The following is a 14000-nucleotide window of genomic DNA, read 5'->3' as shown; positions in this document are numbered from 1 at the left end:
GAGAACATCGATTAGCGTGAGACTCGTGGGACATTATTAAAAAACGGTGCCATCGGATCGAATCATGATCGGTGGTTCTTTGGTGTTGGGTCTGGAGACCTCAGCGATTTCACGGCCGCCCTATAAGCCAATCGGGGTGAGCAAGTCTTTTTTCTTTCTGTCGCTTCTCCTCCGCGAGGGAGACTCACCTTCCATGTGCCTGCTTCCAGCATCTGCGCCAGCGTCAATTGGTCCTCCGCAGCTCGTAGCCCCAATTGGGAGTTCACCTCGTCGAGGAGCTCGTCCAAGAACCCAACAGTAGCGGCGCGCCACTCGACGATCACATCATCATCGGTGGAAAATAGCGGAACCACTTCCATGTTGGGCTGGCCTTTAATCCGGGCGTTTTCGTGGTAGGATTCGATGCCACGCTCCAGATCTCGAGGCTTGAGGGTCATCAAACCCATATCGATGAGAAGCCCGCCGTTGCGATACTCTGGCAGGCCAGTCAGGAGATCTCCGCCGGCGAAGTGGATATGCATTAATTTCGACATGGGGACCATGATGGAGTAACAAAGCCATTGGGTCAGCTTGTGGAAGGGGACTATGCTTTCCCACGGCTGCGCCGGGGGGAGCTGGGCATGTCCGAACACACCCAGGCGTCTCCGATGGATATTCCGTCAACCTGGGTTCGAGAGGGCGGCCAGATTGGAGAGAGCCCATCCATGAGCACCGTCCATAACGTGGTGATTGGGACAATGGGCACGGAGGAAGCCAGGGTCGACGGGTGGCTGAGAAGGTAGTCTAGCATGTTTCCTGGTCGGGCATCGACCCCAAAAAAGTCCTGGTTGTTCAGCGCCTCCGCTAAGCGTACCAACAACCCCGCACGGCCCTCAAGCCCAGCCAGCGGATTTGATTCGGAGTGCTGCATACCCCTGGCCAATATCTCCACCGTCACTTTCTTCAGCCCCGCTCCGTCCACCTGGCATGGCTCGGTGGGATCGCTACTGAACAGGCCCGTCTTGAACATCTCGAGACTCGCCACGGCCAGACCTTCACTGCGCGAATAGATCTTGCCCGATTCTTTGGATTTGTAGGACCATCTGTTTCCCGCGCCCGCATCCAGCAGGACCGAGACCACAAAAAGATCGATCAAGCGACGGGTGCGCTCCTGCGCGTCGATGCGGGAGGGCCAAGACTGAAGCAGCTGCTGGATGCGTGGGCGGCCACCGATGTCGAAGTGCTGCCAGCGGCCGTGCGGCGGGATCGACTCGTATTCTGGGGCGTAGTCTCTCTTCACGGGTAACAGATTAGCTTTGTCATCGGAGGGGGTTTGATGGATGGACTCACTTTGATGATGGACACGACGTACGAGGCCGTCGCCTGGAACTTGGAGAGATCGACATCAAAATGGTTCAGCTGATTCTTCTTGGCCTTGTTGAACACGACCGTGGTCCGTTCGCGCACGGCGTGGATGCTGCGCAGATACGCGGCGGGGTCTAATGCCGGGTCGGGCGGGCGTGCAATGGGCATCTCGGGGATGGAGGCCGGTAGAGCACTGCCCTTGTAGCCGGGCGAGCGCAGCGATGTGTTGGATGTGCGGGCGCTGTTGACGGAGACAAAGGATTCGCGCTCGTCCCGTTCGCTGTGCGCCGACCTGGTCGAGTCCTTGCGCTTGAACAGACCCATGGTGGGAGTGGTAGAGGCGAAGGGGGATAGGAGGGAAGATGGGAATGAATGAAGAAGAATGAAGGAGGGGGAAATAATGGAAGGAGGTGCGATAAGGCGATTGGGTAGCTGGTCGACCAGAATAATGATCCATCCCTCTTCACTCCCTCCTCATCAGCTCACTACCCCTGATCCCCTCCCACGGGAATTTTCTCAATAGCGGGGCAGATCCCGACTACAATTACTTGTTCTGATCCTACCGATTGCCTAGAACGGAGACCCAAGCGCCACTTGTCCACCCCCAGTGGATAATCGACCAGTCGGAAGATCATTTCCCCTCAAGCTGCTGTGCAAGGTTGGGTCTTCCGTGGTCGTTATAGATCGCGCGATGATGAGGCTTTTCCCGAGTAGTGCAAGCACGGACTGGCGTACCAGACATTCCCAATTGCCCTGTGCACGGGATCTAGAATCCGGTGGGTAACGATCTGGTCTCCATCGGTAGACCAGGGTCTCCGGTGTACTCCGGGCAAAACCGAAGTTGGTATTCGTCGACACCTGCACATATTTCCCCGGTCAGCACTAGGCCCGGGACTCTGCAAGGGACAAGTGTCTGAATTTATTAATAATGATGCGCATAGCCTATCGATAGGGAGCCGACACAATCCCTGCAACCTACTACATAGTGTCAGCACGGACGCTGGTTAAGCTGAAACTACCCTGTCGTGGGGTTGTCCGTGAACGTGCCAAATGCTGGGCTATCGGAATTTACTCTGCAACTCTATGGCCCACTCTGTCTATTAACTCGTTACCGCGCGGCTCGTGTCTACCCGAAGGGGCAGTTGATCAGGTAGGACCACACAGTCGTTTGTTTCGTCTTTGACTCTCAATCAGTGCGCGCGTCGGGAGGCCGAAAATCCGACTGTGGCTTATAAAGTGGACATTGCAGATTTAAAAAAAAAAAAAAAAAAAAGGCAGAAAAAATTCTGACAGCGATAGCAGAAGAGGGGCGTAAATAATCATGATGCATTGGTGGCTGACGAGACTAGACCCATCAACTAAGCTCTGTCGGGCAGGTCCTGGATGGGAAATGAAACGGCCAGGCTGGGAAATCATGTCAGATAGTGAGTTGAGCAAAGGATGAGGGCTGCATACGTACTTCCTCCCCAATTGAGGGCCACACCCTGTAACATCAACGGGCGAACTGCCGGACTCGGTCACGCTCGACAGGCACTAATGCGGGCACAATCCACGAACCGGTGGTCAATTCGAGGAAAGAATTTAGGGTGCGGAAATCAGAGTCATGAAGGCTCTATAATGTTCGTGAAGGTCACAATGGCCATTGTTCTGGGTTGAGCTACAAAGTCTTAGTGTTGATAGGGTTTAGCTGCCGGCGTTCTATGTGACCATCACTCACATAAGTAGCCCCTGGCGAGGGAATTTGTCCACCGTATCCTCTGTATAAATATACTTGCTCGGAGCTATATACACATTGTTGCAAATTCAAGATATATATATATCATGGATATATGTCACACTGGTCCTGAATGATTGTTGACGGTTAAATAGGTCGCACATCTAATCCGAGTTCCAATGATTCTTATACCCCAATGGTTGCCCTTCGCCTGATTTGCACGTCACTTATGACTGACTGTATCATCTCTTCAGTCCTATAGTTCTCACCCGGACACGGAAGATCACGTGATAAATGGCGTCATGTGGTCTGGACCCCACAGGGAGATTGTCTGTCTGGTACACATGTTCACGTTTCTGAATGCCGTGCGTGAGATGGACCACGCCCTCTCTCGTTACTAATTTGCTCCCCCTGTCCTCAGAATGGACGACCTGTCCGGGCTGAGTTGGTCGTCCAACTCAAATGCGCCCCAAAAACCACCCCCCATGAGCTCTGGCCTCTTGTATGCCACCGCGCGACCAAATGGTACCTCCGGCAGATCGACTCCGGTGTCAACAACTTCAAACCGCTCCAGCTCGCCAGCGAAACCGGCTCCATCGGCTGGCGACAGCTTTGCCAACCTCGTCTCCTTCGGGCCCTCCGCCGGAAACAAGAACTTGTCCTTAGTCGAGCAGCAGAAGCGATTGCAAGAAGAGAAAGCCAAGAAGGATGTGGAGAATCGCACTCGCTTTGAGGCCCAGTATGGAGGCCAAAACAACCAGTTCTGGGACAGCTTGGAGCAAGGGCGCTCCCACAGTCCGGCCGTCAGCACCACCAACGCTCCTCCGCCCGCCGCGGCCGACGACGACGACATTCTCGCCGCTTTCAACTCCGCTGCGCCGGTAGACGCGTCGACTAATTTCCCCATCCCAAGTCCCAGAAGCGATACGAACAGAGTACAGAGTCCAGCTAGCGGAGGAATTACCATGCGTGATAACACCGAGGGGGTGGCAGCGTTTGACGACGATGACCCATTCGGCCTCAACCAATTGAAGTCCAAATCTGCTCCACCCCCTGCAGCTGCACAGACCGAAGATGACGATTTTCTCGGCCTGCTAGGGAAGCCGGTCTCTGAGATTCCGCGTCCGGAACCACCTTCACCCGCTGCCGGCGTCTCTCCAATGCCGTCCAACGAGGCTGACCGTGCAATTGCAGAACTTGTGGACATGGGGTTTCCTGCCGACAAAGCACAACAGGCGTTGCAAACAACCGAGTCTGGGACGGACGTACAGGCTGCCGTTGGCTGGCTTCTTACACAGGCCCATTCTCAATCACGGCAAAAGTCCCAAACTCGCCCTGCAGCCAATGGTCCTCCGGGTGAACGACCGGAAAGAAACAACAGACAAGCGCGCGATGCCCCTTCCTGGATGCGCGAAGATAGTCGGATTCAAGCCTCGGCGGAGAAGGATCCGGCTCAGCTGGCGTCGCAATTTGGCAACAATCTGCTGAAATCAGCCACTTCTCTCTGGAAAACCGGAAACAAAAAGTTTCAGCAAGCGGTACATGAATTCAATGCAGATCATGACCCCAACCAGCCCAAGTGGATGAGGGATGCGTCCCCTGCACAAGAAGAGCCGTGGACACAATCACAACCCCCACATGCGCGAGGCGAGCCTGCCCAGTCACAAGCAAATGGAAATAACTGGACCGATGAGGCACTTCTTCTTGAGTCTGGAGACTCGCGACCACCTCGAAAACCTACTCGTCCACGTGAGAGTCCCCAGCCTGACAACGACTTACGCTCTCCTGGCACTGCTCAGCCTTCACTGCGGTCTAGCTTCCTTCAGCGGCCATCAGACCAGTCCCGAGCAGACTCCAGGTCTCCCCTGTCTCGAGTTGCAGTGGAACAGCAGTCAGCGCATGCGTACGTCAGTCCAGCAAGACGGAGGCGGCCAAAAGCACCACCACCAGCAGCCGAACCAAATGTTGATCTGTTCGAGTCTCCTGTTCCATCGTCATCCTCTCGGCCCACTCCCCCAACACAAACTCCGCGTTCCTCGAAACCTTCAACTCCCCTTCCGGTACGCTCGAAAGCTCCGCCGCGATCCATACCACCTGTATCGCAAGAGGCTCTTCAATCTACACATCGACACCGGGAGAAGGCCTCAGAAGCATATAAACGGGGCGATTATGCGGCCGCACATCAAAGTTTCTCTACAGCCCTCAGCATGCTCCCTGACAAACACCCAATCACCATCATCATCCGCAGTAATCGCGCTATGACCGCCTTGAAAATTGGCGAGCCCAAGTCTGCCATTGATGATGCAGATACGATCCTGCAAGTGATTGGTCCATCCAAGGGTGAGGCTGAGGTGATCGAGCTTGGGAACGGCGAGCCCAATAAACAAATGAAGGACCTCTTTGGCAAAGCGCTGATGCGCAAGGCCGAGGCATTGGAGCAACTGGAGCGTTGGGTGGATGCTGCTCAGGCATGGAAACTGGCAGTGGAATCAGGCCATGGTGGAAGCACCAGCATCCAAGGACGCAATCGCTGCGAGAAAGCGGCTGGTATTAGCAAGCCACCTCCAAAGGCCCCGGTAAGGAAGAAACCCACTCCTGCACCTAGGAAGCCGACTTCTGCTCTGTCCGATCTGACCGGTGGCCCGTCAACATCTGGCCATGACTCGGAGGCCGTCAGCCGTCTCCGGGCTGCCAATCTTGCCGCTGACCGCGCGGACGAAGAGAAGTTCGCGCTTTCGGAGAGCGTGGATGCGCGACTCACGACATGGAAAAATGGCAAGCAGGATAACCTGCGCGCTCTACTCGGAAGTCTGGACACAGTACTCTGGCCCGAGGCCGGATGGAAGAAGATCAACATGTCGGAATTGGTCTTGCCGAATAAGGTGAAGATCCAGTATATGAAAGGGATCGCCAAGGTGCATCCCGACAAGGTACGGCCATCTCTTTCCCTTCAAATATCAACCGCTCGTCACTGACCATTTTGCTTTCTAGATCTCCACCACCGCCACGACAGAGCAGCGCATGATCTCTAGTGCTGTGTTTGGAACGCTGAACGAGGCATGGGATAAGTTCAGGACGGAGAACAACCTGTGATTCCCTCCTTTTTTTCTCCTCGCGTTGCTTCATATTTTGCATACGGAGCTCATTACCCCCATCTTTTGCAACATACACATCGAGCACACCTCATATCATGCTACATAGAATTAGAACAGTGTCTATTTTGAGCCGAGCACGGCTATTCGGAATCGTATATGATCCAACAACTATATTACAACGTAGCCCCGTCACTCATCCTTCGCATCTGTCCCTTGCTGGGACTGTTCCTGTGCCTCCTGCTCCTCTTGCTGCCGCTTTGCCCTAGCCTCCTGTTTCATCTGTCTTTTGCTTTTGGGTGCGGCAGTTGCGTCCGCACCCGTCTGTGCTGATGGCCACTTCTCTCGGCATTTCTGCTCGTCCTCCTCCGACCACTCCCGCGGCAATATGGCGAAGACCAGGTATGATGTGTGGGTTTTGAGGTTATCCTCTGTCCGATGCACTAATCGGCCTAGGCTGTATGAAGGAACATCTGACGGTGCTTGGGCGGGTTGGTCCATGGCCGGGGTCTTTCTTTCATCCACCCCGGTTCCACCATCTGCCTCGGCCTCGCGAAACCGTCGAGTGCGGTCCTCATCGCTGCGTAGTTTGGCCACGGCCTCATCCACAGACCTAGGGACCACAAGCGCCCCGCGCACACCCTGCGCATCTAATCCAATGCGCTCCCGCTTCACGTCAATCATATGATGATTCACCTCGACCATGGTAATAGACAACCAGCCCAGCTGCCGCATAGTGCTAATCGTGCGCTCCGCCTGCTCGAGACACGGCGAGAACGTGCACAGGTACGCAGGAGAGGACGGGTCTAGCGGAGACACCGCGCCAGAGGGCGGGTTGCGCACGAGATGTTTCAGCGCGAGCCACGGCGCAGGCAAGTCGAGGAAGATGGCGTTGGCATTGGGCGACCTGCCGGTCTTGGGGTCGTCCAGTAGGAAGCCATCTTCGTAGACGTCGCGATGCGTCACCTCCACAATCCCGTCTAGTCCGTGCTGGCTGATTTCCTCTCTCACCCGCCCCGCGCGCGGTTCATGGAACTCGTAGCTGCACACCTTGCCCAGCCGTCGTCGTTTCGCTGCTGGCGTCGCGGAGTCCGGATATCCGTTGAACACGGCGCGGACCGACGCATGCGTGAACGATCCACTCCCCGCGCCAGCTTCGATCACCGTGTTTCCGGGCCTGGCGCGGAGGCGGTGCAGGATGTAGCTGTAGTCCGGGGTGTAGACGACCTGTGTCCGGTGTGGAAGGGACAAAGTCCAGGCTTCGGGAGTCGGGGCCACAAGATGAATGAACCCACTCGCAGCAGTGACGGGTTTTTTCAGCGAAGACTTCTCATCATCCGCGCCGGTGGTCGTCCCCGATGCATCGAGGTCATCGGCTTTGCGCTTCTTCGCCGCGCCGGACTTTCGGCCGCGCGAGCCCGTGTCGACGACGGAGGCGATGATCTGCGATCCCCATGGCTTGTTGATGAGCGTGCTGTGCGGAAATGAGCCGAATCGCGTGGTCACTACCTTGCCCTCGTCGTAGCCCTGGTTCTCGTCGTCGTAGGTGCGGAGGATCGCCGGGATACTTTGGTCGCGGCGGAGGTGGAGCAGGGCGAGGCCTTCTGCTTGAGCGGTTGATCCGGGGGTTAGGAAGGGCGATGGCATGGTGGATTGAAGGGGTGCACTCGCAATGGGCGATCGAACCAAGTTCGTTCTCCGCATGGGAAAAAAAGTACGTACATGGGCTGATTGCCCGATCCGGGTCCCCGTTAGGGCTCAGGGCTCCGCCCCCGGTACCTTCCTTTCGATGCTGCTTGTTTGACTCACCCCCAGCAGCCCCTCGATTGCGCCTTCCCCCTTCCCTTCTTTATGACCTTTTCTTCCCGTCTGTCTTCTTTCTCTCTCTCTTTTCTTCCTAAACAGCGCGTCCGACCCCTGTCCCCAGTGCTAGTCTTTGCCCGGACCACCATGTCTGCGCGCCAGCAGCCGCCATGGCGCCAACCGCCCTCGAATCCAGACGTCAACCTCCCTCCCTTGAACGTGTGGAACTCTCTCACCAAATCCAAAACACCGTTCATCCCAATCGACCCAGCGGGCAAAAAGGTTAATTGGTACGCCTGCGGACCGACGGTGTACGACGATTCGCATCTGGGCCATGCCAGGAACTATGTGACCACCGATATCATTCGGCGCATCATGCGCGACTACTTCAAGTTTGATGTTCATTTTGTTATGAATATTACCGATGTGGATGATAAGGTATGCGGAATGGCCTGCCCCGATTGACGATACAGCATGGATTGATCGTGTTGTAGATTATTCTCCGCGGTAGACAACAGCATCTATTCAACGAATTCGTGGCCGTGAACCCCACCGTCTCCGCCGCTGTTTTGGACACTGCGAAAAGTGCATACACCGCCTACCTGAAGAAAAACCTGCCTCTCCTCTCCCCCGATCTGGCTCCGTCTCGCTATCAAGAAGAAGTCGAAAAGGTGTACGCAGTCGTTTTGAATGGTGGCGCATTACCAGGGAATGAGAAGCCGGGTGACGATGAGGCCAAGGTTAAGATGCATATCAAGACGGCTGCGTCGGCCGCCGAGGTGATTGCGCAGGCTGGAACTCTCGGTGACTCAACCGACACTACTGCGTTCGCCAAGTCTTTCTATTCCGGAACGCAGGATATCCTGCTGCCTTACTTGGATGCTCTGAAGGGCACCTCGATCGACGCGAACGACCACAGTATCTTCACCAAGTTGACGAAGAAATACGAAGCAAGCTTCATGAAGGACATGCGCGACCTCAACGTTCTCGACCCAGACGAGCTGACTCGCGTGACGGAGTATGGTGATGAAATAGCTGATTTCGTGGAGCGCATCGTGCAGAACAAATTTGGATATGTCACGGCTGATGGATCGGTGTATTTCGATATTGATGCCTTCGAAGCGGCGGGTCATCCGTACGCGCGGCTTGAGCCATGGAGCCGTTCCGACAACAAGCTAGCCGCAGAGGGGGAGGGTGCATTGGCCAGCAAGACCACCGAAAAGCGCGGAGCTTCCGATTTTGCGCTCTGGAAGTCTTCGAAGCCAGGGGAGCCGAGCTGGTCCAGCTCCTGGGGCAAGGGCCGTCCCGGTTGGCATATTGAGTGCTCAGCCATGGCGTCAGCCCGACTGGGCAAGCAGATGGATATCCACTCTGGAGGCATTGACCTTGCATTCCCGCATCACGATAATGAATTGGCTCAGAGCGAGGCTTACTGGGATGACCATAGCCACTCGCACGACCAGTGGGTCAACTATTTCTTGCACATGGGCCACTTGTCCATCCAAGGGTCTAAGATGTCGAAGTCCTTGAAGAACTTCACTACTATTCGCGAGGCGCTTGGGCGAAACGATTGGACATCGCGCAGTCTGCGGATTGTGTTCCTTCTGGGCGGCTGGAGAGATGGTGTCGAGATCACAGAAGAGCTGGTGAACTTTGGCAACTCGTGGGAGGACAAGGTGAACAATTTCTTCCTGAAAGTGAGGGATCTTGAAGCCCTTCAGGGACACGCATCCGGCACCGACAGCACCCTTGCTGCTGATTTGAAAGCAGCCCAGAAGGCTGTGTACGAACAGCTCTGCGATTCGTTCAATACTCCCGCTGCGATGCAATCAATTTCGGAGTTTATCACAAAGTACAACTCTGCCGATAAATCCACCTTGAATCTCAAGGATGTGGAGGCTGCTGCTAGGTGGGTGACGTCTATGGTCAACATCTTTGGCCTCAATGGTACCGCCGCTGCGGACAGTCCCGAGATTGGCTGGTCGGGCATCGATGTCCCCCAAGAGGCCAAGCCTTTCCTCTACCCGCTTTCTTCCATGCGCGACACCTTACGACTGGCCGCACGCGATAAAGCCGGTATCAGCTCCAAGGAAATCGAGGAGGTTCTCGCTCGTGATTCTGCACCTGCAGCCGAGTCCGAGATCGCGAAACCCTACGCAGCGGTCTATTCCAATTTCCGCACAAATGTCAGCGCCCTGCAATCATCCGATTCCATCGCCAAAGAAGTCCTGGCCCTGTGCGATCGCGTGCGAAACGTCGACCTCTTCGATCTCGGCGTTTACCTCGAAGACCGCGACAACCTCCCCGCCCTGGTGCGGCCAGTGACCCGCGAGATGCTTCAAGCGCGTGAGGAAAAGGCCGCACGAGCCCGCCAAAAGCAAATGGAGAGACAGAAGCAGGAGCAGGAGGCCCTCAAGCGGCTGGAGAAAGGCAAGCTAAGTCACCTCGAGATGTTCAGGACGAATGAGTACAGCGCGTGGGACACAGATGGTATTCCGACGCACGATGCTGCCGGTGAGGAGATCACTAAGAGCCGGGCGAAGAAGCTGCGCAAGGATTGGGACCGGCAGAAGAAGGCGCATGAGGCATGGTTGGCTAGTCAGTAGTACTCATTACCTGTGTCGGTCTTTGTTTGTGTTGCATCGCGGGGCGTTTATTCCGGTCAACCATTTTCACTATAAATCTTGAAAAGTAAGACTATCAAATAAATTCCTGATTTATCTAATGGAGCACTATGTAACTTGAGTTGATCCATGGTCCGTCCACTGGGTGGTTAGATAGTCCGGCTAACGTGCCTTGTTCGTGACGAGGTATGCCTGTTCGTGACGAGGTAGGATGACAATGCGGGATGTCCACGTCAGTGTGCTGCATCATTTCCCATTATTTCTCCCGCCTGATTCCTCATTATAGTTGACTCCAATTTTATAGTCCGGCACACCTTACCGCTACAGCATGGCTACTCCGTCCGGCCTCGATTACATGCGTTCCCGCACAGTGGTCGACTGTGACACGATGGACGAGGAGGGTCAGTAACTGAGGGGTTATCACTACGCCGTTATCAATCATGCTCACTGTTTGCCTAGTGGCTAAGACCCTGGGACCCTTCCAGGACTGCACATCGAACCAAGTACTCTCCCTCCCTTCTAGTCAAGTATAGCCGCTGACTTCCTATACAGGCCATTGCCTTCGGCGAGCTGTCCAAACCAGCTCGTAACGAAGTGATTATTGCCGCTGTGGCAGACGCAAAGATACTGCATTCTAAATACTCCTCGATCAGTGTTGAAGAATTAGCCGTGGAGATTGCTGTGTGTTCTGCACTACAACTCCCTAGAATATAGACTAACCACAAATCGACAGATGGTTCGGCTAGCTGTGGGTATGTCCAAACATATCTATGGACGCGTCCATGTGCAGACGAATCCATATTACTCATATTCAACTGAGAAGACCGTCGTCAATGCCCTGCGTACGTGTAGGAACTGCCCCAACCACTTCTTACTCGAGTACCTGACACGTCAATGAACTCCACAGGAATTGTCCAGCTATTTCAATACATCCAGCCTGACTTTGACGTCTCCCGCATCGCTATCAAGATCCCAAGCACCTGGGAAGGCATGATGGCGTGCCGCACCCTCGAGCTAGCCGGCGTGCGCACGCTAGCAACCACTTTGTTCAGCATGGCCCAGGCAGTGCTAGCAGCTGAAGTGGGCTGCACGTATATTGCACCTTATGTCAACGAGCTGAAGGTGCAATTTGATACGAGGTGAGTCGCTGACTAGCAACTCGAATGACTCTTTCCTCTATTTTTTCTTAACCTAACTGCCACTCTGCAGTCTGGTCGACAAGGCAAAACTGCTTCCACTCTGTGTTGCTATTCAGAAGTACTACAAATACATAAATGCAACCACAAAGGTCCTACCGGCGAGCCTGACCTCGACAGAGGAGATCTACTCTCTCGCTGGCGTAGACCATCTCACTATCGCCCCCCACCTCCTGGCGCAATTGACAGAGCCTGCCCCCACTGGTACCAATTCGTTGTTCGACGAGGCACCTACAGTGCCCATTCGAGAAACTGACACGTCTTTTCTTAATGATCCCGCCAAATTTCAAATTGTATTTGTCCGAGATTTGTTTGGGGCGAGTCATATCAAGTTGACTGAGGTATGAATGAATGAAAAAAAAAAAAAAAGAAGATGGGCTAATTGAAGTATGTGACAGGCCGTCAATATTTTCTGCGATTTCCAGATTAAATTGGAACAGATGATGAAAGTTGCGGCCGCGTAAAATTTGGGCTTGAATTTGGAATATATTCGAGTCGAGTGAAGTTGTAGTCGCTTTTTATATATTTCTGCGGGGGCAGATCGAAACAGCAGTACGGAGTAGGTAGTCTCCTCTCCTATCAATTGATGCAACAAGAAGCCCTTTTTGAGCTGTACACAGCAACCCCTTGACTTCTTTCCTATCTTCTAATTAGCTTTCTTGCACGTTTTATATGCATCACGTGACCAGACGTCATCCATCTTCGTTGCGCCCGCAAATCTCCAAATTCTCTCCAATTCTGCCGTTCCACCTACATAGCCCCTGTACACTGGCCTCGATGTACCCTGTACAATACATCCAAGTCCAAACATTGTGATTGGCATCGAGGGGATTTCAGCACCATGTTCCCTTCACAGGTGGCCAATTTCAACATCGAGGCCGTGAGTGGCATTTGCGGGTGAGTCTCGCACAGGGATGTTACACTATAGTGTGCATCGAGTTGCTGCCATTGGTTACCTATCTCACTAACACACATACCAGCTCCATATCAATTGCTTGCTGGGTCGTCGTCTTCTCCCCGCAAATTATCGAAAACTTCCGCCGCGGCTCAGCAGACGGCCTCTCGCTGCTCTTCCTCATCGTCTGGCTAGCGGGCGATGTATTCAATATCCTCGGTGCCATTCTGCAAGGCGTGCTGCCCACAATGATTATCCTGGCTGTGTACTACACTCTCGCGGATATCGTGCTGCTGGGACAGTGCTTCTACTATCGCGGCTTTAACATTACGAATGAGCTATCTGCTTCTCCTACACCGACGTCAGATGCTACTGCCACTGCTAGTGTGGAGCAGAGTGATGGCGAGGGTAGTTCCACGCCGGTCCCAACAGAGCAATCAGCTCTGCTTCCTAAATCCACGATCACGTCCCCATCCAATAGACATATCCAGATCCAGCAGCCGACAGAACACACACATCATGCACACGAAGCTCAGAACGGCGCACGCCCTCTTTCGTCCTCCTCGTCCACACGCAACATAGGAAGAAGACACTCGGCCACATCCTTCCACGATCTCCTCCACTCCTCAGTAGACGGCACGCACCTCTCCCCCGCGACGCCCTTCATCGAGTCAGAATCAGAACGAGTCCTCTCCCAACGGACCCGCCGCCGCATCTCCTCCCTGCAAACAGCCCTATTCAACGCCACAGCCATTGCTCTCGTCTGCGCGGCAGGGATTTTGGGCTGGTACGTCAGCCCGGGCTCAAAGAGCTCCACTGACGAGCCCGAGCCTCTTGCCATGGATACGCTTGGCCAAGTGTTCGGGTATCTCTGTGCGGTGTTCTATCTAGGATCGCGACTGCCACAGCTTCTTTTGAACTTTAGGCGCAAATCGACGGAAGGCGTCTCCTTGCTCTTCTTTCTCTTTGCCTGCATCGGCAACTTGACCTATGTCTTGTCGATTCTAGCGTATTCGCCCGTCTGCCGTGGTTCCTCTGAGGCTGTGGCTGTCAGTCCTGTGCAGCATCATTCCCATGTACGCTGTCGGCCTGGTGAAGCGACTGCTATATATGGGCGATATATACTGGTTAATCTGTCTTGGCTGGTTGGCAGTGCTGGCACACTGTTGCTAGACATGGCTATTTTTGTGCAGTTCTTTCTGTACAGCAGTTCCAAAGTTGAGGAAGAAGATGGGGAGTATGAAAACCGCGCTTAGGAGACTACATAGTTGCTTACCCAATATGCTGAAAATAAATGGCAAAATATCTGGGACGGATCTACTTGCTAAGGCT

The 14000-nt window shown here is 54.3% G+C and overlaps 5 protein-coding genes across 5 annotated transcripts; 3 read left to right on the top strand and 2 right to left on the bottom strand.

The window, feature by feature from the left end:
* Nucleotides 1-36: 36 nt before the first annotated feature.
* On the bottom strand, nucleotides 37-1668 carry N7510_004919 (URC4/urg3 family protein; the record flags this gene model as incomplete). The annotated part of the gene is made up of 4 exons (XM_056976845.1): nucleotides 37-120; nucleotides 189-614; nucleotides 635-1273; nucleotides 1330-1668. The coding sequence occupies 4 exons, from the start codon at nucleotides 1666-1668 to the stop codon at nucleotides 37-39; spliced, it is 1488 nt and encodes a 495-aa protein (XP_056836801.1).
* Nucleotides 1669-3480: 1812 nt separating this feature from the next.
* N7510_004918 (UBA/TS-N domain protein) lies at nucleotides 3481-6151 on the top strand (the record flags this gene model as incomplete). The annotated part of the gene is made up of 2 exons (XM_056976844.1): nucleotides 3481-5988; nucleotides 6050-6151. 2 exons carry the CDS (start codon nucleotides 3481-3483, stop codon nucleotides 6149-6151), a joined length of 2610 nt encoding a protein of 869 aa, XP_056836800.1.
* Nucleotides 6152-6342: 191 nt separating this feature from the next.
* Nucleotides 6343-7797, bottom strand: trm61 (tRNA 1-methyladenosine methyltransferase subunit GCD14; the record flags this gene model as incomplete). Its single annotated transcript, XM_056976843.1, has 1 exon — nucleotides 6343-7797. One exon carries the CDS (start codon nucleotides 7795-7797, stop codon nucleotides 6343-6345), a length of 1455 nt encoding a protein of 484 aa, XP_056836799.1.
* A 303-nt stretch (nucleotides 7798-8100) lies between these two features.
* On the top strand, nucleotides 8101-12237 carry N7510_004916 (cysteine--tRNA ligase; the record flags this gene model as incomplete). Its single annotated transcript, XM_056976842.1, has 10 exons — nucleotides 8101-8391; nucleotides 8448-10551; nucleotides 10735-10763; nucleotides 10882-10978; nucleotides 11037-11080; nucleotides 11130-11258; nucleotides 11311-11419; nucleotides 11485-11716; nucleotides 11787-12114; nucleotides 12172-12237. 10 exons carry the CDS (start codon nucleotides 8101-8103, stop codon nucleotides 12235-12237), a joined length of 3429 nt encoding a protein of 1142 aa, XP_056836798.1.
* Nucleotides 12238-12614: 377 nt separating this feature from the next.
* On the top strand, nucleotides 12615-13924 carry N7510_004915 (PQ-loop repeat-containing protein; the record flags this gene model as incomplete). The annotated part of the gene is made up of 2 exons (XM_056976841.1): nucleotides 12615-12670; nucleotides 12754-13924. The coding sequence occupies 2 exons, from the start codon at nucleotides 12615-12617 to the stop codon at nucleotides 13922-13924; spliced, it is 1227 nt and encodes a 408-aa protein (XP_056836797.1).
* Nucleotides 13925-14000: the final 76 nt, after the last annotated feature.

Source organism: Penicillium lagena (assembly GCF_028827675.1).
Source record: "Penicillium lagena strain IBT 129212 chromosome Unknown utg000002l_segment0_segment0, whole genome shotgun sequence".
Lineage (NCBI taxonomy): Eukaryota > Fungi > Ascomycota > Eurotiomycetes > Eurotiales > Aspergillaceae > Penicillium > Penicillium lagena.
The sequence above is the reverse complement of the archived record's forward strand: the minus strand, read 5'-3'. Positions and strand labels throughout refer to the sequence as shown.